The 26,183-nt window shown below is 39.6% G+C and overlaps 2 protein-coding genes across 5 annotated transcripts; one reads left to right on the forward strand and one right to left on the reverse strand.

Moving 5' to 3' along the window:
* Positions 1 to 4,960: 4,960 nt before the first annotated feature.
* Positions 4,961 to 8,516, forward strand: ddit3 (DNA-damage-inducible transcript 3). 3 transcript variants are annotated; one of them, XM_031301731.2, is made up of 4 exons: positions 4,961 to 5,134; positions 6,613 to 6,675; positions 7,152 to 7,360; positions 7,569 to 8,516. In XM_031301731.2, the coding sequence occupies exons 3-4, from the start codon at positions 7,205 to 7,207 to the stop codon at positions 8,349 to 8,351; spliced, it is 939 nt and encodes a 312-aa protein (XP_031157591.1). In that variant the 5' UTR covers positions 4,961 to 5,134; positions 6,613 to 6,675; positions 7,152 to 7,204; the 3' UTR covers positions 8,352 to 8,516. The 3 variants fall into 3 exon arrangements, with proteins under 3 accessions (XP_031157591.1, XP_031157590.1, XP_031157589.1); XM_031301730.2 differs by having other exon boundaries at positions 4,982 to 5,134; positions 6,613 to 6,673; positions 7,146 to 7,360; XM_031301729.2 differs by having other exon boundaries at positions 4,982 to 5,134; positions 6,613 to 6,672; positions 7,150 to 7,360.
* A 921-nt stretch (positions 8,517 to 9,437) lies between these two features.
* On the reverse strand, positions 9,438 to 26,005 carry mars1 (methionyl-tRNA synthetase 1). 2 transcript variants are annotated; one of them, XM_031301727.2, is made up of 22 exons: positions 25,734 to 26,005; positions 24,599 to 24,689; positions 23,605 to 23,683; positions 23,123 to 23,254; positions 22,337 to 22,409; positions 21,851 to 22,035; positions 20,860 to 20,969; positions 20,426 to 20,542; positions 19,829 to 20,032; positions 17,534 to 17,735; positions 17,315 to 17,389; positions 16,862 to 17,032; positions 16,281 to 16,376; positions 15,100 to 15,217; positions 14,709 to 14,922; positions 13,155 to 13,286; positions 12,726 to 12,830; positions 12,231 to 12,426; positions 11,404 to 11,475; positions 11,085 to 11,111; positions 10,672 to 10,797; positions 9,438 to 10,080 (listed from the first exon to the last, which is right to left on the reverse strand). In XM_031301727.2, exons 1-22 carry the CDS (start codon positions 25,834 to 25,836, stop codon positions 9,931 to 9,933), a joined length of 2,778 nt encoding a protein of 925 aa, XP_031157587.1. In that variant the 5' UTR covers positions 25,837 to 26,005; the 3' UTR covers positions 9,438 to 9,930. The 2 variants fall into 2 exon arrangements, with proteins under 2 accessions (XP_031157587.1, XP_031157588.1); XM_031301728.2 differs by lacking the exon at positions 11,085 to 11,111.
* Positions 26,006 to 26,183: the final 178 nt, after the last annotated feature.

A 26,183-nucleotide genomic window follows, 5' to 3' on the forward strand; every position in this document is an offset into this window, starting at 1 on the left:
ATGAAAAGCTGCCTCATGCTTGATGTCAGGTAACATACAGTAGGGCAAAGATCAGGTGTTTGTGATGAGTCATTCATGCAAAGCTGCTCATGTGAGTTAAGTAACTGCTGCTGCAAGCAGCCACAGTGGATTAATAGTTTACAGAGTTCCCAAAAGAAACATGTAGTCTAGAATAGAGGTCAGTTTTTATATAACTAAAACATCTTCCTATATAATCCTTTTCAGCTGACGAATAAAAGCCTTTTCATTCATGTGGTTAATGTGGCTCAGAGTTAGACACAATATGATAAATCTCTGTTACTGAGCCTGTGGATTTCTCCTTTATTTTAGAGTGTAAAGTGTTAAAGCTGCATCTTATTGCCTGTATTACATCTTTCTTTTATTTCAGAGAATGATTAAGTGCTGAGTAGCTTTCCATTTCCCCTAATGGAGGGGGAGTTCAATACTGGGCTGCTTGGACAGGACATATTAAGTGTGACTTGCAGGGAACAAGATCCAGAGCTCCAACTTAGAAGGGAATGCTCCAGATGAGCACATAGACATACCGTGTACTGTATATCATGTTGTACTGCATTTGTCGTTCTATTTTGGGTGTAATGGAGTGGGTAAGCCCAGTCTCATCTGTTAAGACTAATTTATAAACAATTACAAACAGAAGATTACCAAGAAGTCAGCCCAAAATGCTGTTAACAACGCGTATTACAATTTTATTTTAGGCAATAGCTCTCTGCGTGGCCCTGAATATGTATGAGGATAAAAGGACAATGAATGAAGAGAACCCTTATTGAAAACGATCTCAGCAGTGGGGTATAAATCTAAACAAAAATCCTAGAGGGTTTTTGGTAACATTTAAGCTCCAATCATTCTTGACTCTACAGTCACATGTAGCACCCAGCAGCACACGCCACACTTTACTGCACTACAAAATTATGATTTATTACCTTTACTGTAGAGCAATCGGTAACACTAATATCTCCTCTATTTTGACAAACAATAGTAAAATTATTAGTAATAACAATTCTGAAAACATGAAATGGAGGCAGGGAAAAGTAGAAGCAGAGAAAGAACAACTGGCATCAGAAATAAAAAAAATCAAACTGAAAAAAGCTACGGAGAAGAGAAAGCAAATCACACAAGGGCCTCTGCATCAGTTTGTCAAATTTTCCTGATTGGGTCTGGATAGGTGAGGCGTCTGTGGTGAAGCAGAGAGGAGGACAGAAGAAGTGGGCGGAGGTAAGCACAGTAAAATAGGATGGATACCGTTGTCGGGCAGATGAGAGGCTTGTAGCAAATATGAAAAAGAGAAGACAGAGACTGTAGTGTTTAGAGAGGTGAGGTGCAGACGTAAACAGGGTTTTAACAGACTAATAAGATTGTGAGAAAAGTCGTCCTAAAGCTCCAAACAGAAATCTCAACAAGTGGATGTGACATCTAGCTGTTAAATCTGGACAGGACAAGATGGGATTGAGTTGATAACTTAACAAAAAAATAGTTTTCTGCTTCATGTGACTTCTAGACATCTTACTTGTATAGGAGGATGATAGACGGGGAACCTTCTGTGGAAATAAAATGCAAATGAGTTGATCAATAAGCATCATCAAGACAATAAAGAAGTGCAATATTGGCCTCAGCTAAGATAGGCATTGAATGAATGTAGTAAAAATGGGGACCTAAAGATTAAAGACAAGCGCTGTAAGTAATAATTGTTGGCAAAATATCCCATTTATATTGCCTTAGAATCTCACCCATGTATCACTGCCACTTTCAAGTTTTACATTTCATTCCACACACACACACACACACACAACTAGAGATTTTTTAAATAACCACTAGGCCAGAATGGCTGATAAGGTGAGGAGGTCTTTATGCTGGTTGTCTTGGACCCAGAAAAAAAGTTAACACACACGATGAGAAAGGGCAAGAGAGAGAAAAAGGATTTACTGTTTCACCAGTACATGTTAACAGCTGTATCAGTTGGTCTCAATTCAGAGAGGGGAAGGATTCCGACAGCTGGTGTGTGTGTGTGTGTGTGTGTGTGTGTGTGTGTGTTTTGGGGGGAGGGGGGGGGGGGGAACTGGGTGTGGAGCCTTGACCAAGGGCACAGGACAGAGAGAAGGGAGTGTGGTGGCTGAAAATTCCCCAGACTCTGTCTGTAAAACAAAAGAAAACAATAGCCAAAATTTGATAAAAACTCCAAACACCACAGTCGATCTTTCTTTCTTTCTTTTTTCATTGTTGATTGTTGGTTAAACTTAAAACACCAGCATTTGTTCTACATACATGTGGCAGCCAACAAAGAGAGGGCAAATAATAAGAAGAAAAAAAATCCCTCTGTCCACACTTAAACACCGTTTTTACATTTAAAGTCATTATCATTGGGAATGTTAGTTGTTTCACTTGTTTTGTGTTTATAATAAATATATTTCAACTCACACTGTTATGTTATTACAGTCTGGTAGTAATGTGGGCATAACGGGATTTTCTTGTTTTGTTTTGCCTGCTTACAAATATAATATAATATATGACAGTTGTGTGTAGGCATTATGTAGGGCTGCTAAAAATATGAATTAAAAAGAAGAATTATACTCTGTTTTTTATGAGCAGACAAAAAGATATTTAGTGAGATTAGGCGATAACAAGTAAAACATTACAGAAACACCGTAACAACTGATATCTCCAAATACAATCAGTAATGCCATGTAATGTAAATCTCATCTAAAAGCTGAATCGGTTATCAGTTAGGAGCGCTTGTTTAAACTCTCAGCTCAGTGGCATAAGATAATAACAGAAAAGAGGAAACATAATATATCTTTATCTATAACATAATGTGTCTTTATTTTAGTTTTTGTTGTTTTTAATTATAGAGGGTGTCAATCAATCCGTAAAACAGGGACCGTCATCGTCAGACTATGTTGAAAAACAGAAAAATAGGCAACCTAGATCTGGGGTTGTAAACAGTTTTATAATGAATACAACACAAGACGAAGGGACTGACAAAATAAACAGACGGCAGGGGTGGAGAGGGGGGGGGGAGCAGAGAAAGTATGCTGAACTACTCAGCAACAGCCACTCAAGTCGTGACGTGTTCACGGTGCTTCCTGCAGCGCTTTAACCCGGTCCTAGAGACAGTATTTGAGCTTTCTATTCGCTACTTGGCGCTGTTGCTATGGGGCTGTGCATGTTGAGCCGTGCACGTTGCACCGTGCATGGAAAACAGTTTGTGTGTGCTGAGTTTGGGATTAGGGCAGAAAGTGTCAGGAGTGAACAGCCCGCAACATGATGAAACGTGCTTTTATTTTGTTGTCACTTTTTGTTGTTGTTGTTGTTGTTGTTGTTGTTGTGGTCACCGTTGTTTACCTTATTAATGGTCGTCACCCAACACTGTAACTATAAAAGGATAACATTTACTGTCTGGCTTCTTGTCTAAAACAGTGACCTTGTTGAACTTTGCAGTTTTAATCTCAGATTGTATCACTATACATCTTATAAAAGAGTTTTATTGTAGGTGTGGTACTCAATGTAAGTTTATTTGACTTTAGGTTGACAATATAATCTCTCATGAGCTATTGTGTAGCCTATTGTGTATGTAAACGAACAACAATGAGTCAATACGTGCGACTTCTTCAACAACGCTTCAATATCTATCTATAAACACAATCATTGGTAGGTTTATAGTGACTTTATCGATTCTGTGCTGTCACAGTCACCTTCTAAATAGACACAATAGGGACTAAAGTTGATCAATGTGAAATATATTATATTAAAAATAAAATTGTAATAGGAACCTATTCCCCAATATCTGTTATAAACACCATTCGATGTTGCTTAGTGGTGTTTTTGAGCGTTTTTATCAGCTATAATCTATCACAACATGCTATGAAATTATTGTTTTGGAGTGATGTGTCATATCCTGTATTAATCGTGTAAAAAAATGCAACCTTGTATCAGTGATTTCATCGGAGCCAAATAAATCAATAATAATTGATACAATAAAAATGATAACAAATCAGAAACAAAAACAGGCATTAAAAGTTTTTTTTTTAATCACGGAAGAATGCTGCTGAATTGCATCACCAAAAGGGGGACAGTCTGCTGTTGGATCACACCTAGCACCGCTCAGCTCGCGCCACATACGCTCCATCGGTCGGGCGGTGTGTTTTGATATCTCGCGGAGCTGCAACAGAGCGCGCGGTATGATATGAATGAGAATACGACACCATGTGTGCTTAGAGTCCGGTCTGCGGCATATTACAAACCTGAAAAGTAGGCTAAAAGACACGTGTCTTCCAGAATCACACTGGCCCGGTAGAAAAGTGTAGTTTCAAGGGGAGGACCGGTAAATATAGGTTATTATTTGTCCCCTCTCGTGGCTTATGGAGGGGGTGTGTGCAATGTCAGTCACTGTCAAATTTAAGACAAGTGCCTGTAATCAAAAGTCTGTTGAAAACAAGCGGGTGGCAATACAATGAATAGGCTACAAAAACAGAAAGAAAGCGCTAAATTGAATTTTAATACGATGAAACAATTGGTGGAAAAATCGATTCAGCTTTTGTGTCCCGGAAACAAACAATTCTTCGACATTAGATATCCATGCATATATGTATATTTTTAGATTTTAGTTAGAGCCAACACTGTTTAATAAAACATGTTCTGATTCTGCTGGTGTTATCCCCAGCTAGAAATTGGTTGCCAAGCATTGCATCATTCCTTTCATGTGACTCCCATACGCCCCAAATTCGTCCTGGCCGTCTTATGACTGCATCACAATTGCTGCTCGTACAAACTATACAGGCTAGCGAGAGAACCAGCAGCTGAGACGACACCAGAACCCGCCTCAGTGCTGATAACGGGTCACCCTATTGGATGTCGTTAAGGAAAATATCTTAACTCCGCTCTTCTGATTGGTACGTTGAGACGTCAGTTCTCGCCCGGGGATAGGTTGTGATGGATCTACCTTCCCATGCATAGTTCGGTTGGCCTCTCTCTCAATATAAACACCGCCGGGAGTTTCCGAAGAATCACATTCAGCTGTCAAGACTGAACAATGGTTAACATGAGCTATCACCAATTTTTACTAAAATATCCACATTCGAGTTCAAGACAGTCGAGAAGGCGAGCGAATAAAAGAAAAAGGGTAAGTGCTTGTTAATAGTTTGGCTACTAGTAAGCAGAGTTTTTTTTCAGTCTTTTGGGGAGTAATGGCTACTTAACTTCAAGTGGTCTAACGTTAGTGTACTGGAAAGAAAAAAAGCATGTTTTTGGCAGATATCCCAGTGCCATTTTTAGAATAACAGTTGTCTTAATCCATCACTATTTACATGGAGTTGTTTTTATGTGCTGTCTGCCTACTGTGACAAGTTGTCGAAGCTCGCACGGACATAAAAGTTTTTTTTAGAAGGGGTTTGACCATTAAGTGTGCCAAACGTTTTACAGTTACTTTGTGTATTTTGTAGCTACGACATCCTATAGCCTACTTTTGTTTTTTAATAAGTGTCATTTCATTTGAATAGAATAACATATTAGCCTATCCGTGTGACGTCTGACAGTTGTTGGCCCGTTGATTAACGGAACGACTTTAATTTTTGACAGCTAGCTAGGCTATTTGTTTTTCACACTTTTAACAAACCCGTTTATTGTAAATGTTAACCACTCAATGCATTGATGTTTATATTGTTTTGTCTTTTTTTTTTTTTTTTTTCCCAACCCACTCTTTTCCTCTCTTCGTACGTTTCCTTTTGTTTCGCCCATTCCTCCTGCTGGACTTCCATTTCCATGACGTAATTGTCTGGCTTACAGTGGACATGCAGCCCAACTAAAGAAGAAAAAATTACAATTTAGAATATAAAATAATTATGAGAAAATAATAATTTGTACGTTTTATTTACCAAACCAGCGTTTTAATTTCAACGCTCACACAGAAAGTTTAATTTGAGATCAAGTTAAAGATTTCTTTATTCTCTATCATTTTTGTAATTTTTTTAATTCACTTCACTGCCAACGCTACATTTATGTAAGAATGTTGTTTTCATTTTTTTTTTTTATTTGCACATTAAAAAGGGGAAAAGCGGAAATCATTATTTAAATTAAATGCTTAGGTAACAAGCTTTGTCTACAATGATCGTAGTAATTATGATAGCTTTTGTTTAGTGATTTTTGGTTTGGACAGCTTTAAGTAATTAATAAAAGCAGAAGACGTGACTGTCAGGCCGTGAGAGATCAATATAAGGATCTACTCGTCGTTTAAATCCACTTGTTTATCGATCTCAACGTGTTTTGAGGACCGTAGAAGGCAGGGGGCGTAGTAGAGAACATTTTGGTCTTTGTTTACAAGAATGAAGTAACAGGAATTTTATTTACTCCATCCTTGCTGATCATTTCAACAATTATTGACAATTTATTTCTTTTATCATTATTTAAATGTTTACTCATTTTCCAAAGCAGCAATCAATGTTTAATTTAGGGCACATTTTGTCCCCTGACCAAGCTTGCTCTGGATTTGGGCCAATCATCACATTGATTCTGAAATCTCAGCGAATTTCGGCGGAAAGAAGAAACATTTTTCACATTTTTTTAAAACTCACCTACCAAATGCTTTTCTTCTTTTTCTTTCAGAATTGTTGGGATAAGCTAGATCCAACAAATTGGCAGACTTGATTAACAGAGACTTTCTAAAAGGTAAATTCTCATATTTGACATTCTGAATGCTGCATGTTTGTGAAGTTAAGATTTTGATTTAATCTGTTTGTTCATTTTAATATTAACCTAATGAAATTATTCAACTACATATTTTGAATCTTCAAATTCATCTTAATCAGCAATTTTAGTGCAGTACCGTCATTTCTTCACTTAGTGTCACTGTTATTCTATTTCCCAATTAAGAGGAATTACACAATACACTGTACTTTGGTCTAGTTTTCTTTCTTATGGTGTAAATTATTATATAGATAAGGTCTTCTTGCAGTATTCTCAGTAATGATACACGCCATCCTTTATCACTGTATACCTACATACTAAAACTCAACCAGTTTGCAGAACAGTAAAAAACGAAGAAGGTGGAGTTTCTGTGACGTCAGTCATCTAACGTGCTGCACTCTTCCCTTTTATCTCCCTCGTTCTCCCAACCCTCCGGTGTCTGGCCACCCCTCCTTCAGGTCCAGTGTGAACCGTGTGGCCGAGTACCTGTGTGTTGCGACTGACTGGCGAGATGACTGCCGAGTGGCTACACCTGCCCCCGCCGTACACCCCTGGCGTGGGGCCGTTGTGTGGTGCAGAGCTGGAGGCGTGGTATGAGGACCTGCAGGATATTCTGGGCTCCGACACGGGAGGGGCAAAACTGGCACGTGCCCCCACATGCACCGAGGTCAGTAGCTTGTAGAATGAAATGGCTATCACACCCACGATGAGTGTGAGTGTTTTTCATCCATTGTATTTTCGTTAATATTTCTCTTTTTTTAGGTGTGTTTTACAGATTTGTGAAACAATTCCATTCACATAATAAGTGATGTGAAATGTACTCTGATATTTGACATGTTTTGGCAGGTGTTGACATTTTCATTTTGCATTTGTAGAAAGAGCCAGAGTTTCTGGATGTTCTGGAGAGTTGTTCTCTGACGTGGCTGACGGACGGAGGCCAGACGAGGGGCGAGGGTGTCCAGAGGGCAACAGAGGGGATCCAAAATGCCCAGCCTCTGCATCACACCTCATCATCATCCTCCTCTTCCTCCTCCTCCTGTATGAGTCCAGCTGTTGCAGAAGAGCAGCGGGCGGAGGCTGACAGTGGGAGAAGTGGAGATAACCTGGCAGGAGGCGGCAGTGATCTGCTGCCTCCTGAGTTTTTCGAGTTGCTGAGTGAAGGAGGAGTGGGAATGGTGGATCCGAGCGGAGCGGTGATCAGCGGTGGTTATTATTACCACCACCATCAACACCACCAAGCTAATAACGTCCATCCTGCGTCTCCCTCAGCCAGCGAGGAGGAACTGCCCTGTGTTCCAGATTCCCCATCCTGCTCCTCCTCAGCCTCCCAGTCGCCATCTCAAAATTGTTCTTCTCCCTCCTCACCTGTCTCTTCTCCCTCTGCCTACCCGTCCTCTTGCCTGGGAAAACGCAAGAGGACCACCAGCGAGAGGGCCAACAGTGCCTTGTCCTCTTTTGCCTCCTCCACGCAGCACACATCCTCATCCTTGTCATCTGCCAAAAAGAGTCGCAAAGAAAGAGAGCAGGAGAACGAGAGGAAGGTACAGGAGCTGACGGAGCAGAACGAGCGCTTGAAAGCGGAGATTGAAAGGCTGGGGGAGGAGGTACAGAGGACACGTAGAGCTCTAATAGAGAGACTAGTCAACACCAGGAAATGAGGAAAAAAATCAAAGACAGGATAAAAGTCAGGAATAAATGACAGGTCCGACAGAATTGGAATAAGCAGTGGTGGGGAAAGGTGTAATATGGTGGTCATGAAATGCCTCTTAGACAGAAAAGGATGGAAACCAAAGATATATTTTATAAGCAAGAGGATTTTTGGAAAACACAGAGCTTAAAATGGCCAGAAATAGGAAAGTGATGAAAGAGAAAAGGCATAGAGAGAAGGGGCCGCAACAGCAATGCGGCAAATAAAAAGACACAGCATGTATAAAGGAAAAGCAAGAACAGACAGCTCTAAGTGCAAATGGTTTCGATGAATGTTTGTCATTTAAAGAATACCTAAGTTGAATCAAACAGGATGGCTGAAATAACAGTTGAATGAGCATTTGATGATTTGTATGTTGGACAGAAAGGAACTTAATCCAGAGAGTGCATTTCATTGTCATCCGTTCCCACCATTTTGCAATAATTGTAACTCCTACGTTAAGGGCTGCAATTTGGCTAGCAGAGATTACTTGCACCAATTTGTGGAGAATTTAGGAGCTCAGGAAAAGTCTGAAAGTGCCCAGTGCAGTGTGAGTATGAGAGAATGTTTTTTTTTTTTTTTTTTTTGGGAGAGAATTCATAATCTTTCTTACTTTTTATAACCCATGGCTTGTGTGTATGTGTATTTTAGATACAGTAAGTAGGACCCGGCTATACTTTCGAAGCTGACCTTTTCTATCAATTCTATCAATATGGGAATATGTGGAAGAATTACCACACATTGTTTTACTCTGATTTACTATTTTTATATAACGCTGTAATATATCTATATACACAATACTGTATTGGCTTGTACTGTAAAATGCCAACATATCCAGTTATTTTCTCATTGCAGTCACATGAATTGTTAAATCGTACAATAATACGCATGGCTTTTATCATTAAGAGCATCAAATACATGTATTTTACCATACCATTTATTTTATCCTTCATCGTAATCTCAAATTTGCAATAAAAGAAAAAATGTGCAGTTTTTTGTGTCATGTATTGTTTATTTGTTTGCCTTTTTAATGTTCTGTGTATGAATGGTTTTATTTGGAAGGAAATCGTGTAAACTAGAGGTAATTAGAAAGAGGGAGAGTAAAGACAATTTTTAGCTGAACTTAATCAATTTATTTTCTGGATCCAAAAAAGGTATTTGTAGCAAATGGAATAAAACAATTTTCCAGAGGATATAAAAAACATCTTTAAATGCGCAACACACCCTCCTCACACTGACTTTATCACAGGGAGAGTATAAAATCAGTTTCTTTTGGTGTAGGGATTTGGAAAAATCCCCCATTCTGTAGCTGTATTCATTTGACTCTCTTTGTGTGTTTTTATTTCCCCGTCGGCCTATCCCGCATTTCATTAGTCCTCAGTGCCAATACCACATTGTCTTAGATCCTGTCACGGCTTTGCCTTAAGCTAATACCCTCATCTCTCTCTTAGTGTACATCTTGTTCCCATTCTCCACAATCATACCTCAAACCATTCTACTCTTCCCTTCCTCTCACTAACCTCCATCATTTTGCTTTCACTTTTTTTGTCTCATTTCCTCTTGCCCTTCTGAGGTGCCGGCTCAGAGCTCTTCCCCTCAGCCAGAGCCAGCTGTTTCTTAAGGTCCAACAGTTTGGCCACCTCTGCTGTGATCACGGCCTTCTCCGCCTTCTGGGCTTTGAGTGCTCGCACCTTTTCCCCCTGTGATAGATAAAATGACAGGGTTTAATAGATTTCTTACGCCCGCTTTTTTCTTTGATTAAACACTTCAGCTTTTACGGATAACTAAAGATTGGCAGCTTTACTGTCAAGTAGTAAGGAATTAACTAAGGCGGCAATTTGTGAGTTTGTAAATATAAGCATCTGTCTAGGGTTTGGAAATACTGGGAATTGGTTTACAAAAATGTAACCGCCGCATTTATAGTATTAAGTATAATGTAAAATGCAATTCAATTCAATCAAACAAGTATGATCAATTGATCACAAACTTAAGCATTACCAGATAATTTCAAATAGAGATGCAAATGTTTTAAAATTAGCCGCTATTTATTTCAGCGGCCAGTAGTTTGTTGCGGGCCTGCTTTGATTTTTGGAGATCGTTTTTGTTTCTTACGGAAGATCTGTTTTGTTATTCCTGTTATATGAAGATTAATTTAAGACCAAAAAAATGAAATTAAAATAATTGTATTGAAAAAATGTTTGATCTGATGACAGATTGATTCCAAAATGTCAAAAAAATTGGGTGCACAGTTGATCGCTTAACCGTGTGTTGCCACTAGCCAGCAATCTCACCTGCTCAGTCACAGCCTGTGTGAGCTGCTTGGCTTTTTCTGGGTCCACTCCGTTCGATGTCGCCACCTCGGCAGCGGCAGCAGGCACAGCGGCAGGCTGAGTGCTGCTAGCTCTCTGAGCTGTCGTCTGAGGGTGGAAACAGACAGATGAAGATGTTGAGGCCTTTTGACGGTTATTATTCCTAGAGACTGACTTAATTTCAGACAATAACACTCATCACTCAAAATGTTTACGAGAGTTTATGAGTCATGAGGTGTGAATGGATAGTAAATCACGCTGGACACAGGGATGAGTACAACATTCTAAATCCGAGGATGTTAGATGAGCTGCTAGTGTTAGTGAAGGCAGTAATTCATATTGACACAGCATAACCAGTGCTGACTGAGTCTTCACAAACAAACACCGCTTGATACCTTTTTTTTGGGAGGTTCGTCTTCGGGCTAGAGGCAGGCGGTTGAGGAGAAGGTTTAGAGAGGGATTAATTTCATCTATACGACGGCTGCGTTATACATAACCTAAACATTAGTGTGTTTTCTCTGCATCATGTTTAAAAGACAGATACTGCAATTACGTACAAACTCTTATTCATGACGACAGTCAGACAGAGGCCTGTGAACGGCAATGCATTATCCATTATTTCTTATTTCATTATTTATAAATAGTCTACCTACATCAATACAAGACCTGACTGAACTCATGCACAGACCATTAGGCATCATAAACATCAAATACCTGCTGTCCACCGAATCTCTTCTTCAAAGCCTCAATCTGGTCCACCTCCAGTTTCTGGAACAACGGACTGACCTGGGAATAAAAGGGGTTGGCAAGGGGAACAAAAAAGGTAGAAATAAAAATAAATAAATAAAAAAAAATAAAATAAATATATATATATATATATATATACACACACACACATATATATATATACACATATATATACATATATATACACATGAATATTTTAAAAGTTTGCGATTGTGGATCCAGCTCAAGGCCAGTGTAGCTTGAAAATTTCACCTGGAGGCTTTGTGCTCATCTTTGAATAAAGAGGATTATGCAAATAAGTAAGTAGATAACTGTGTATGAATTTGGATCATTGGATCGCCATTCTTCAATGCAGCATTACGTGATTTGTTAGACAAGTTGTGTGCACATGAGCATTGTGTATGGTGCATTAGTGTGACATTACAATTAGTGTGACATTACAATAGTGTCGTCTGCTGCTTGTGTCTGTAGACTTTTGTCATGAATCAGGATAGCCTTGGAGATCGAATGCAGCGTTGTCAGGCTAGTGCAGACACAGGTCACCACAATTATGCCTGAAGGGACAAGTGGCCTGAGAGAAACTTGCTGTTCGAAGGCTGAGGCCTCGAAACACAGTCTAGGCTATTATTCTTAAGTGTGTGTATGTGTGTGTTCACACGACTACAATGTCCTCCAGGGTCTTGAAATATTGACAGACTGTTGCATCCTCATTGTATCACCCAGCGACAACATACAGGAGGTTCTGCAGGTTTGTGTGTAGGAAATGTGTGTATACTTTCTCGGGTCATACTCACAGTGCCGATGCGGTGGCCGGCACTCAGGGAACATACAAAGGTGCCAGTGCCTTGCAACATGGTATTGACGCAAGACTGAGGGGCATTGAGTTGATCTCGGATGGTTTGGCTGACTGTTGGCATGTATGGCAGCAGCATCACTGACAGCAAGCAGGCAATATTCACAGACACTCCGGTGACTGTGCCCGCACGCTGCCTGAAGAGGAGAGACGGAGATCAGTCAGTCAGACAGATCATGAATCTAAATGTTTTGATTAATCTAACAATGGACAGAAATGACTGCTCTTCTAAATGGCTGTTGATACAAATATTTCTTTCTTCCAAGAATTGTTTTTTATGAATTCAATACGTGCTAAATCACATTAAGACACACATTCAAAAGGTGAGTCTCTGTTTTAATATGAAATGATAATTTACACATTTGCAATACAGATCTATCTACCTGGTATAAATCTAAAGAGGCACAGACTGTTGAGCTGGTCAAGGCCATCTCACCTTTCTGTGTCTCCTCCCTTGATCTTCTTCCAGGGTTCATTGACCTGGATGTACTGGTTACCATGGCGAGAGATGTTGAGGATGTGTCTCAGAGCGTCGCGGATTCTGGTGGAACATTTTAGAGAAAATGTGATGATTGTGACATTGACCCATTACACAGAATCTACTTCAGTAGAAGTCCAAAAATATCTACAAGCATGTTTTACATTTAGAGTCGAGATACATCTCAAGATGATACAATTACCAAACTAATAGTAGTAATGTAAAACTAAACTGACCATTTATATCTACATTTTCAAATTTAAATAATTTTAAATCCCTGAATTAAAATGAACAAAGACAAGCAGAGTTGTACATCTTAAAAGTAATGTCAATTAAATGGATATGCCACCATCAACCTTTTGAAAGGTATGAGTCTAATAGTCTTACTTGACTTTGTCCATGAGCTGGATGTACTGCTGCAGCTCCCAGCCCACCAGAGCCAGGAGCTTCTTATCTTCCTGCTGTAGCTCCATCGCAGGCACACAGCCCTCAAAGAACTTAGTGACAAACATGCCAGCTCTGGAGGAGAGAGGGAGAGTGTTTTTTTTGATGAGACGGAGAAAAAAAAGTGGGGGTCAGAGAAAAAAATGTGGGAATGGAGTGAGAAAGGCAGCGAGAGAAAAAGGGAAAGAGAGAGCATAACGAGAGAAGGGCACTTTACTTGACTTGCTAATTGTTTATAAATTATAGATTGTGTTGCCAGATGTAATACAGTGCTCTGCTAGTGTAGACTAACACAACAGTGTGCTGCATTGAGCCTTATCACAGCTCCTTCATCGCCTCTACATTGTAGTTGTGTCTGGAGCCAGTCATTTCTAAAATGAGCTTTATGTGTACATCAGGAAGATGTTCGTAATGAGAATGTTTTTGTCATGTCTGATGCAACAGACTGTTCTATATTTTACGCATCTCTCCGTCTCTGAGGGAGGTCTGCCAAACCACTGTCAAATTTAAAATGAACTGTGATGTTGAAGTGTGATCATAAACTTTGTGTGATGTGCATTCTTAATTCGTTTGACTCTTTTAATCAGTGAAACTGCCAAGCCCTGAGTTTTTTTTTCATCCTGGGAAAATAAAGAGCAATATTCTTACTGTTAGAATAACTGAATCATCCTAATCAATAAAGTCATATTTGCTGCTGGTAAATATTAAGTAAGGATTTACCCATTCCAGTTGGTCAAGCTGATTATTTGTGAAATTGTCAAAAGTCAACATTTCAACTGAACAGCGATTAGCTGGAACACAACAGCACAGAATCGTTTATGAATTTGAAAAAGTGGGCATAAGATGGACACATTGTTGCTAATGATGTAGTGATTTTGTGACTGGTTTCAGTCAAGGACAGAATTTCTTTTCTGAAGCAGAATACTTTCTACCTCCAACACCTTAGGCTGGATGCAATCTACAAGATATTTTTGAACCAATTAGGCATCAACGTTGCTGCCCGAGACCAATTTTGAAGATCAAGGTACTTTGAAAAAAAGCTGCTGAGAAAAATCTTTGATGTGGGATTTAACCCTGATCTTTTAAAAATCATTTGAGGCGATGTAATTGGGGCTAAATTACGCCATCCCAAACAAATTTAGAAAACTAGGGTGAGCCTCTTGTAATAGTTTTTTTTTCTATGAGTACACCTATCTGAAAACTTTGTTGTTAATTAGACTGGATTACAGTTTTGCAGCGTATTTACTTTTTAAATAACTCTTATGTACAAAATGTGAGCAACTTGAGGTGGATTGCCCCATTTTCTATTTCACTGGTGACTAACCTTGGCTGATCAAAACAATTAAAATATAAAAAGGAACAGTAACAGACATTAAAAGTCAGATGGCTGGGAGTACAAAGTAGCATGAGGATACTGGTGTAGGGTTAACTTGGTCACATAAATCAAACACATATAGAACGCAGGAATTCATTTTAAAACATATGACTATCACTGACCTGTTGATGAAGTTGCCCAAGTTGTTGAGCAGCTCAGAGTTGTTCTTCAGAGCCATGTCAGCCCAGGAGAAGGCTGAATCCTGTCCCTCCGGACGCACATACAGGAGGTAGAACCGCCACACATCAGACGGGATGCCCGTGTCCTTGGCCATGTCTCCAAACACACCCACACCACGGCTCTTAGAAAACTTAGTGTCCTCGTAATTCAGATACTCTGTAGGGAAGTGACAGCGTAAGTTAATGTCAGAGCTGAACTTTAATTTCCAGTGTAAATGTAATCATTCATGACATCCGTGTTATATAACTGCCAAACAGAGTGAATGTGCCTTTACAGTGTTTTGAAAACAATTTTTAGATCTGGTGAAATCAGTCAATCTAAATAAGTGCTTACCAGTGGCAATAAGGTGGCTGACCAGAGTGTAGTTGTCCTGTGCTCCCAGTAGGGAGCAGGGAAACACCACACTGTGGAAGGGCACATTGTCTTTGGCCATGAAGTTGTACAGCTCCACCTAGTGGCAGAGACACAACACTGCACTGTGAGGATGACATCATATTAGATCATCATGAGATCATCCAGTTCAAAGAGGACTTATCAGCTCCCCAACCCCCATATCTCTCTCTTATATATGTACAGTATATCTCATGTGTATCTCTCTTTCTCTCATCACACACACACACACACACCAGAAGCTCCATCCTAGGGTTTCAGGTGGAGAGAGATGAGAGTCAGTGAGAAAGATATGTTGCATTTTTCTTTTATTTTAGCTATACAGTAGGGATGTACTGAATGACTTTTTTTTTTTTTTTTTTTTTTTTAAACACATTCAAAGCTTCTGTGGGGTTTTTTTCAAATTAATTTGAATGTCTGTCATCATATTTTATGACGTCATCACCCTAAAAACAACAACGACTAAACGACTTAAAGGCAGGGTTAGTAACTATTTCCAATGTATACTTTCTTTATATATATATTGCTTAAAATGGTCTTTACACCCGACAGCAATAAATAACTTGGGGGAACTTGCAGTTAAATAAAGTCCACATGTAAATGAACAAGCTAGCTTACTAGCATGCGTTTGGCACTCTCTGAGAAGTGTGAAAGCTTTAAATATCATACGGTAAGTACACACAAAATGTCAAGTGGTTCCCCTTTTCTAAGTACAGCTGACCACAGCATCATGAACAACAAGAAAGAAAAACCTATGGTAAACTGATCGTGCCGAGACTTTTATCTCAGAGGGGAGGAATCTGGAAGTGGATGGCAACCACAAAGTACAAAGAGCTTATCATCGCCTACACATTACACTGTGGGTACAAAACTGATGTGCATTTTAATCATAATCAAAGAAGTTATGTCTTCCTCTAATTCACATTGGGGTTATATGGGGCTAGGAATTACACTGTTTTAATGGAGAGTGCAAAAGACCAGATGGGGCAATGAAAAAAGCAATCAGACCCATTCTGTGTTGTAAAGAGGATAAAATCTGTGCCAAGCTCGTGCATCAGTACTCTGCTCGGCTCATAAATTCTGACATGTGTGTTGGAGGGAGGAGCTAGAGTGGGGTGGGTTACCTGATGAGGATTCTTCCACCACTTTTCCCATTTGTCGGTGTAGTTGGCTGTAATGGACAGATAACCAATGGGGGCGTCAAACCACACGTAGAACACCTGCAGAGGCAGCAAGATAGAGAGAGACTCTGTGTGACAGAAATTAATTCTGGATCCCGAGAATCATACTAAAAAAAGACACAAAGATTAGGAGGAACAAAACAATCGTGTTTGGAGAACAGTTTTGCAGGTGTGTACTAAAAGAAGTGGTCAGTGGCACAACATGTTTAGACATAGACTAGAGAGTATCCCAGTGTGCTATTAGAGAGCACTGCAGTATCTTCAGTCACTGCAGCATTTCTAAACTGCTAATAAAGTGCATAGTCATTTGCAATGTTTAATTAGGAACCTGACCATAGATATTTAGTGTTTGCATTCATTACCTTCTCAGTAGGTAATTTAGCTGAGCAGTAGGGCTATATTATACTTCAATAACAGAGAAAGGGGTATGTGCACATTTTCAAATGTATAATAAACTATAAACAATCAAATAACAAGAATTGGTGTGTTCAAAATAATCTTTACTCGAGGTGACAAGAGCAGACCTTCTCTTTAAAGTCAGGATGAGGTACTGGCGTTCCCCACCGCAGGTCCCTGGTGATGCAGCGAGGTTTGAGTCCATCTCTCAGCCAGGAGCGAGTGATCTGTTTGGCATTTGCTGTCCAGTCTCCTGTGCTGGTTGACTTTTCCAGCCACTGCTCCAACTGAGGCTCTAGCTGCATGAGAAAGAGCAAAAATGAAAATGCTGGGGAAAAAAACAACCAAATCCCTTAACTCCTAAACCACAGCTCCAGAAAGAGTAAACATGTTTATATGATACAATTACCACAGGGATAACTGCCTTTTACAAGATGTCTGACTTCTGAATTCTACCTTACACTTGCTGTTTGTACATTCTATACAGGCTAACTCTGTCTTGATCCCTGTGAGCAAAAAAGCATAGTCTAAACTGCAGAATCCACAGCCCAGGCCATTACAACGCATTGTAAAAGGCATACCTTTGGCAGGTCCAAGAAAAGATGTTTGGAGGAGCGGACGACTGGAGTCTGCCTGCAGACCTTACACTGGGGTTCCTGAAGGGGACAGCCGTCAAAAATGATCGAATAGAAATGGTATCATTGCCGCCATTGTCTTTCTAATAGTCAATTAATGGCAATAATCATGATGATCATCCCCCTCTTGCATCTTCCATCATCAACATGCTCCTTCCAACTCACCCTGAGCTCCACAGCATTGATGAGCCGCCCACACTTGTCACACTGGTCACCACGAGCTTCTGGGTAGCTGCAGTGGGGACAGATGCCTTCTACGAAGCGGTCGGCCAGGAAGCGCTGGCACTTTTCACAACGTAGTTGCTCCACCGTGTCTTCAATTAGGAAACCGTGCTTGTGGATTCTCCAGAAAATATCCTGGGCGATCCTGAAAGGATAACAGAGGACAAAGATAGTTTAGAGATACTTAGGGGGTTGTGCCTGGGATGCAAGGAGAACATTTTTGTCTTTTGACCCGTATTAAAAAGGTGTATGAACACACTGACAAATGTGTTATTTGAGAACTAATGAGTCATTAAACCCTGAGCCCATTTTGTTTTTCCAACTCAGATTGATACTACTCTTGTCTGTTGGCTAAGAAATTATGTAAACTTTATGGATCAATATAGCAGTATAGAAAATACTAGAAAAAGAAGATGAAGAGAAGAGAGTTAGTGTTATTGGTTTGGTCAAATAAAACATGAAGTAAAACGGTAGGAAAAAAACAAAGCTGACGGTAATCTTTGGGGTTGGATTTGTAAATCTAAAATGTAAGGTCCAACATTCAAAGCACTTCTCAGTCAAAAGTCTATAATCCGTGGGCTGAACATGGTTCTGGTGCATGGTGTTTGATGCCTTTTATGTTTTACTTATCAAAGCAAAAGGCCACAAAACAAGAGTTTTTATCTTTGTAATCCTTTTCTATGTACAAGCTTAAGGATTAAAGTCTCATCTTTACTGAAGAAAAATGCCTCTCTTGTATCCCTTTTCCACGTGTAAGCACTGTAGGTAAACCCAAAAAAAAAACATCTTTCCACATCTTATTTAAACACCTACACAAACAAAAAATAATCTGACACCTTTTCCATACAAACAATGATCAAGACATCACACCCACTCCCTTGTTTTGATTGTTTCAATAATTCCTCAGAGCAACAATCCATAACTTTGAAGCAATTCATTTCACCTCCAGGCTCTATTTACCTTATCAATATTATTAAATAGATAACTTTACTACAGAATGTCCAATTTATTTTTCCTAGATCGACTCTGCCAATTCCTTTCTGCTGACTTTTTAAAAAAAGTTGTGAAAAGTGATACTGTTTCCTGAATAAATACATTACTATAGTAGGCTATTACAATGAAGTGGAGCCTCACCTGACTGTCTGAATCGACTTTTACACACAACCCTCAGCTTAGTTAAAGCTACATTGTGTAAGAATTTCTCCCATCTAGCGGTGAAATTGTATATGACAACCAACTGAATATTACTTTCTAGCCCTTCCTCCTACGGCGGCCGAACCCGAAATTAGCTCTCTCCATTATTGACACGCAGCTGTTCTAGCCACTCCAATATTAACTTCGGTCTTGTTGCTTTGCCTGTCGCGTTATCGTTTTAATTCTCTTTTTCGCTTCCCTGGCGAGTAATCTCCCCCTAGCATTCGTCACGGTGCTGATAGGTGTAAGAGGGCGAAAGGCGGAGGTATGTCCCTCTTTGGCTAATGTATTTTAAAGATGGAGGCGCTACATGGCTGCCATCATTCGAGCGAGTGGCTCGTATGTATTCTGAATGATTCTGAATGTCAGATTCTACGCTTACGAGAATACTTTGATTAGTTGGTGGAAGTAATTACACATGAATGAGCACATATTTGTGAACGAACAAAGGTTTTTTTTGCTAAGAAAAAAATTACACAATGTAGGTTTAACGTGTGTTGTACCAGTGTGTTTGACTAATTCATAGGCGGCAGGTGTCACACATGAGAGCTGTAGAGCCAGACACATTACTGCTTAACTATAGAATTGAAGCAACTCTTTTTTTAATAGGATTTCATTTTTTTGTCATTTGGTAAACCGCTGAAACATAAGCAATAACCTACATTCTACAATCATGCTCAATAATCCCTGAGATTAAGTAGAGTATAATTTATGCTTGAGAGGGATAGACATCCACACCAGTATCTACTGCAAGATTATAGTAATCCTATGTTACGTAATTGTATAGTAATCATATGGAAACGTGTTTGCACTTTCATACCAAGCCTACCAGTATCCGAACCACACAACCCAGGAGAGGAGCAGGGTCTTGAAGCGAGCTCAGGATTATTACTTGAGATCTCCCCATTTAGCTTCATCTTTATCTTTGTTGTTTACCCTTGATTATGATGAAAGGAACAGCCCTGTCTTTTAATTTTTCACACAACCTTAGATTACATTTCTACAAATGGGCCAACTATAGCCTTCTTCCCTGCTTTTACTTACTCCGTCTGCTTCTCGGTGGTGGTTCTGCCAAAAAAGTCAAAGTCAATCTGGAACCACTTGTAGATGCTGGAATGAATGGCATGGTACTTGTCGCAGATCTGCTGTGGTGTCAGACCCTCCTCTCTGGCCTTGTTCTCTGTAGCTGTGCCATACTCATCTGTACCACATACAAACAGCAAGTTCCAGCCTCGCAGACGGCCATACCTTAGAGGAGAAGACGCATGTCAGTATAGTAACACATAAGAGGGATGACAGGTGAGAGAGTGGGATGTAGACGGGGAAATGAAATGAAAAAAATATAAGGAGCAAAAGAGAGATGACAATAAAATGTTACAGAGTGAAAAACAGTGACCGTAAGTGAGGAAGAAAGAGCAGGATAAAGTGAAGTGAAAAATGGGTGGGGAAGATTATGATAGACAGGTTTCATTGTAATGTTGAGAAGGCCTTTAAATGCAATACAGGATTGTGTATGCTCTTATTTAAATGTTTTAAAAAATGTGTTTGGTACAGAGGTCAATATTTTTCTTAGGATTATTAGTATTTTGTTGCCACCTAGTACGTAAACAGAAGGAAGGAAGTACACAATTAAATTCCTACCTGGAGAAGACATCAGCGCTGAGGACGCAGCCAATGATGTTGCCCAGGTGGGGGACGTTGTTGACATAAGGCAAGGCACTGGTTACAAGGAGGTTTCGCTTGCCCTCATGTGGCAGACTGATAGGAAACAAACAGATCTGGGGTTTAATCTTCATATCTCATATTTCTTCAAGAGTTGTCTACATCCTCAGGGTCAAATTTCTACATGTTGCAGCTCAACTCCTTGTCTGCTGTTGGATGTTCACTTGACAAATGCACTTTTCAGGAGTTTAAAAAATACTCCGGTCTCACAGGAAGATGATGTTAGGTGATGTGAGCCCAACATTATCATTTAACATCCTAAACTGCAATATATACACAGTCACTGCAAGTCAATCTGAATAAGAGTATCTGCTTAATGTCTAGAATGGGAAACAACACTTTTAATTACTTACATGGGGTGCTGTCTGTCTGCGGCCAGTGGGCAGGAGTTCAAGCCTTTACTCCAGGTGAGAGCAGCTGCCTCCATTTCCTCTTCTGAAACCGCACGCTCATCTTCCACACCCTAACAAACATTTAGATATAGAGAATCATTAATTGGGAATTAAACCAAAACCAACTTGTAAGGTTAGAAATCTCAACGAGTAGATATTTGTATTTTAATCCTGCGGTTTCATTAACTTTAATTTGTTTATAATTATAACTGTGGCCAAAAACAAATTGTACTTTTGAGTATTTCCATGACCTATAAATCATTTCCAATCTTAGCAATTTTGATCTACAAAAGTATATCTCCATTGAAAACAGGGACAAAAACTAGCTGTTCCTTTAACAATTAGCTTTTATCATATTTTTTTTTTAAGAATTGTATCACCAACTCCCACCTGACCATTTGACCCTTTAACCTAAAGCTCGGAGCTAAAGCATTTAACAATCTGAGATACACACTGCAACTTCCTCTGAAAGGGAGGCGTGAGTGCTGCTGCTAAATTTGATTGACACCTGTTGAAATCCTCCCATGCTTACACAAGAAAGAGAACAGAGGATAAAGAAATAGTGATGTAACTACATGCTGCATGTTCTATATCCTAACACGGGTGTTAATTTAGCTTTCATAGAGCGGGGTTAACTCTCACACGGAGACTCCATCTGCTTTACAGGAGAGCCCTGCTTAGTTTAAGTGAGGGGAATTCAAGCCTTGCAACCCTTTGAATGCTTTAACTTTCTTTTCTAACAGGTAAAAAAGCTACGGTGAAGTAGAGACAGAAAATTTGGGAAAGGAAACTTATATCTTGCGACGTGTTGTTTGTGCATCTATAGCTCAAAGAAAAGAAAAGAAAGACATTTTCTTGGAAAGTGTAGTTAGGCACTGGAGCACCTCTGAATGCTTTCTGTTCAGTAAGAATGCTTTAATTCTAAGAGTTATCCTGATGATCTGGCTGATACCTCAGCAGGGTTGCTGTTGCATGGCTGTGTGTCTCTGCTTTGGCTGCTCTGAGGGGCAGGCTGTCTCTGCATGTAGCTCTTCATGCCCTGCAGGCCTTTTCCCTGCAGCACTTTCTGAGCAGCAGACTCGCAACTGTGCAGAACAGCCCCACGGTCAAACCAAGCCTTCACAGACGTGCGTTCGCCTGTAAAAAGAAAGAGAGGCAGGATAATGGTAGGGGAGAGAATGAATAAGGGGGAAATAAGAAAAAAAAAAAAGGGAAAGGTTGCAGTAAGGAATGTTATGACATAGAACAAAAAAATATAAATAAGACATTTGAAAATAAAATAGTAAGGACAGTAAAATGGAAAACATGAAAGAAAATTGTAAAAAAAAAAAAATAGGGAAGAAGTTGAGGTATTTAAAAAAAAAAGATAAATTAGTTCATGGATGGACAATTTATGCATGGTCAATAAAAAAGAAATGTAAAGTTTATTGGTACTTACAAGCTAGTGAGGAGTCAGATAAAACAGGGTACAGCGCAGCCCACAAAACAACATCAGCAACTGAAACTGCTTCCTGAAACACAGAACAGTTCAATGATTATTATTATTATTTATGAAACATAATTTAAGCAATTAACACACACACTTCTTGCCATGTGTCCCATCTGTCATCCCATCGGAAACCTAAATGCTATTTTCAGCATGATTGTTTTGTGCGCTTGCATCTCACTAAAAATGGACATGTACTGCCTCACTGTGTGTGCTTATCACTGTTTTTCTTTAGCTTTACACAGGGTTCCTCCAAGCCATGCCAATCACCAAGAGACTTAACAAAAACATATTTCTGTACACATGAAATATATGACAGACGCAGATGACTTGTTGCCAAAGGGGCTGCAAATACCACAGAGAACTGATCCCCCACCCCCACCCCCACCCACCTACACTCAGGCACATCTGCAACATGAGGGAGCTCCTCCCCAGATGAATCTTTTTTTAACTTAAAAATGCATCACTAGCTCAGCATCAGCAGCTGAAAAAAGAAAAGACGAAAAAGAAATGTTGCCGGAGGAGCCTGATGTGGCACAGAGGAGATGCTCGGTTTAGCTCAGCTGAGCTTCCACAGAGGCATCATGAACTTTTGACTTAATATATATTATATAGCCTGAAACTGCTTTGTTTGAGTAAGCATGTTGGTCTTTGTCTTCTGTCACTCTCACACTATCCATGGCAACTAAATGGGCAGTGAAAGATTGGAAGTGCAGTAGCTAGATGTTGATGCTGTACCCCAGTTAAATATGGCGTGTTCCCCTTGCTCAAACTTTGCTCCAAGTAGTTTAGGGGTCCCTGGAGGACCTTGGACACCTCTGATCCTTTTCCATGCAGCACTGCCATGTGAAGGGCCTGTAGCAGTGCAGGCTGCACACATAAGACAAAACAGAGATTAATTAAAATTGATTGAATGACATTTAGATCAAGCAATAAACCAAAGAAGTGTGGCTGAGGTTAAACAATTCATTTTCTTAAACCCTACAGAGCATGCTGATAGATTTCTTCAGTACATTGTTCTTTTGAAAGCATGAGCCTTTGTCATTTAGCTGCATGGATTTATGTCCCTGCTGGCAACATATTGAGTTGCAGTGAGAGGATTCTGCACAAGGGAATAAACAAAAGCATGAACTGAAAATAGTTTGCATCTCAAAAACATTTAGTGACTTGTACAACAGATTACCAGCAAACTGAAATGTCTGTTTTTATGTAGAGCTTACCTGAAGATCTGTGGCCTCCCATTCAAGCCACTGATTGCAACGCTCACTGGAGTCTTGTCCAACTATTTCAAACAGGTATCTAGGGGGTTAAAAAGTGGGAAACAGAAGGTAGTCCTGTCAAAGAGTGGCATCGTACTTGGTTTCAAAAGGAATTTCCTCTTATATGTACCAAACAAACACACCCAAAATATAAATGTGCTCCATCTTCAGGAGTTAGGTGACAGTGTGCCTCTAAATGTTATTGCCATGTAATCATTGTCAAAGTAAAGCATTTCACTGATATAGTTTCCGCCCTTATTTTATAGTACAACCGTTGCATTTTTTAATCAAGACATTACCAGATCTGTCCGATTCATCACCAATTACACATGTCCTGGAAATTTCGTAAGTGCAAATAAAATATGAAAAACATTGCTTTGGCTGATGACAAGGTGAAAGGATCAGTTCACCCAAATTACAAAAAATGATTTTCTCATTTACCTCTAGTTGAAGATAGTTTTGATTTTATTTGCCCAGGTTTTGCAATATCCACCTCAAATTACATTTGTGGGGACTCTCAGCATTAAAACCTGATCAGTTACAGCCAACGCTATCTGCATGACTAGATAACGATTGAGACAAGTGAAAATATAATTCTGTTTTTGAACTGACACTATAGCAGTGGTTCCCAACCTTTTTTCCTTGGCGCCCCCCCCCACTTATGTCTAAGAAAAGCTGAGCCCCCCCCCCCCATATATATATATAATATATAGTTTTTATACAGACTTTTGTATACATTATATATTCTAGTGTATTATCATAATTAACATAACGTGCAAATATATATTTTTTTTACCTCAACCTCAAACCAGATAAAGACTTGCCGCCTCCCTGAGGGGTCCCCGGACCCCAGGTTGGGAACCACTGCACTATAGGATTATGAGCCTCCACATTCATGCCAACTTGGCATTGGCATTCATAAATGACCAAGCAGAACGGACTATAGTCTACTGACCGGCAGATGGCATTGGAGCTGAAAAGGTGCAGTCCACTAGGCAGGAGCAGGGCTGGCAATGCTGGACGGCTAAGGAAGGGCACCACTCTCTCTGAAACAAAGAAGAAAAAAAGAAATCACAATGTGTGTTTAGGTAACGCCCAAAAAAATACACACAACAGCAGACACGATTGTTATGCTGATGAGCATGTTTCTAGACTAGTTGGACTTGATTCTTCCCCTGGTTTAAACATGTCGATACAAACTGTAAACACTCTTTCTAATGGGGTTTATTTAGAGAGAGGGAGAGAGACAGCAGACAAATCTACATCCATTAGATCAAATTTATGTCAACACTTAGTGGGCAGAGATTATATTCGAATCCATCGCTGCATCTTCAAGGAAAACTAATAACACAAGACTCCTCAGATGCTTCAAGGACAATCCTGTGATCGAATTCTCAGCCTCAATACGTATTAGTTACTAGAATAACCTTTGAAGAAGAACACAAAACATCACTTGGAAGGTCAAGGATTTGATCTTCGTAATCTGGAATTTATCACCACATGAGACATTCTGATAATACATTTTTACTAGTGGCAATTTATTGCTGCATTTAAAAGGTTTACACTTAAATGGAAGTTAATTTCGAAGATTGTTTACCAAGTTGCTGGTCCATGATTTATTATTTTAATAATAAATAACAATTCAGTAAACTTATATCTATGTATTTTTTTACATTTTGTTTTACAAAGTTAGGAAAGATCTTGCCTTACACATTTAAGAATGATCCCAAGCTTATTAATTAAACACTGGTATCTATCTGATCGGTACTCGGTATCGCCGATACCCTTCAACTTTACAATGTAACCCTTTTCAAGTAAATCCGGACTGTTCCAGTCATGAAAGGTGTATACTGTACAACATCTGTAGGTATGCACAGCTAAACAAAAGCTACATGACTAACAAACAGCACTACAACACAAACAAAGCAGCGATGTAACGTTACAGTAAGTAAGAGTTTTCTAGCTGCTTCTCAGACGTAAACTCAGCTAAAACTTGACAACGCCACATATAATTAGATAAACGTTAGTTATCAACAGTCACCAATATAATTAGATTCACAGTTAATGTTAAGCTAGCCATGATTTCTTACCTTCGTGGTTGACATACTGGACGTCACACTGAACTCCAGTCACTTCTAACGCAGCTAACACCTTCAGGCAGTGCGGGTTGCCTTCACTGACGAAGAGCTTCATCTGGCCGTTGATAGCTAACGTTACTCCGCTATGTTATGATTGAGGAATGGTTTTAATAGTGACACTATTTACTTAAAAACAAGACAAGTAGCGGCTGGTAGTAACTTTGCCGGGTGAGTGTGGTCCACACACGCTGATGCAAGAAGTAATGGCCCTTTTACAAATGGCGGACATGTAGTTTTGGAGTCGTGTTTGTGTCGTTCACAGAAACAGTAGCTGTCTGTCAAATGGACTACATCTCCCATGAAGCATTTCTCAGATCGTAACTTCAACATGAATGAGATCTGCTTGTTTTTGTTTCCACCGTAGAGCCGCCGGGCGGGATTTGTCTCTTGTGGTGTGCATTA

This window comes from Sander lucioperca, chromosome 6 (genome assembly GCF_008315115.2).
Source record: "Sander lucioperca isolate FBNREF2018 chromosome 6, SLUC_FBN_1.2, whole genome shotgun sequence".
NCBI classification, from domain to species: Eukaryota; Metazoa; Chordata; class Actinopteri; order Perciformes; family Percidae; genus Sander; species Sander lucioperca.

Bases quoted from the DNA above. Each gene is read 5' to 3' on its own strand.
- ddit3 (XM_031301731.2), top strand. From the start codon at position 7,205: ATGACTGCCGAGTGGCTACACCTGCCCCCGCCGTACACCCCTGGCGTG. The intron at 7,361-7,568 runs GTCAGTAGCTTG...TTGCATTTGTAG, and splicing joins GTGCCCCCACATGCACCGAG to AAAGAGCCAGAGTTTCTGGA.
- mars1 (XM_031301727.2), bottom strand. From the start codon at position 25,836: ATGAAGCTCTTCGTCAGTGAAGGCAACCCGCACTGCCTGAAGGTGTTA. The intron at 16,377-16,861 runs GTCTGCTCTTGT...CTGCCTCTGCAG, and splicing joins ATCCTGACTTTAAAGAGAAG to GTGTTCTACGTGTGGTTTGA. The intron at 13,287-14,708 runs GTCAGTGATAGT...TCTCTCCTCCAG, and splicing joins TTGGGCAACTTCATCAACAG to AGCTGGCATGTTTGTCACTA.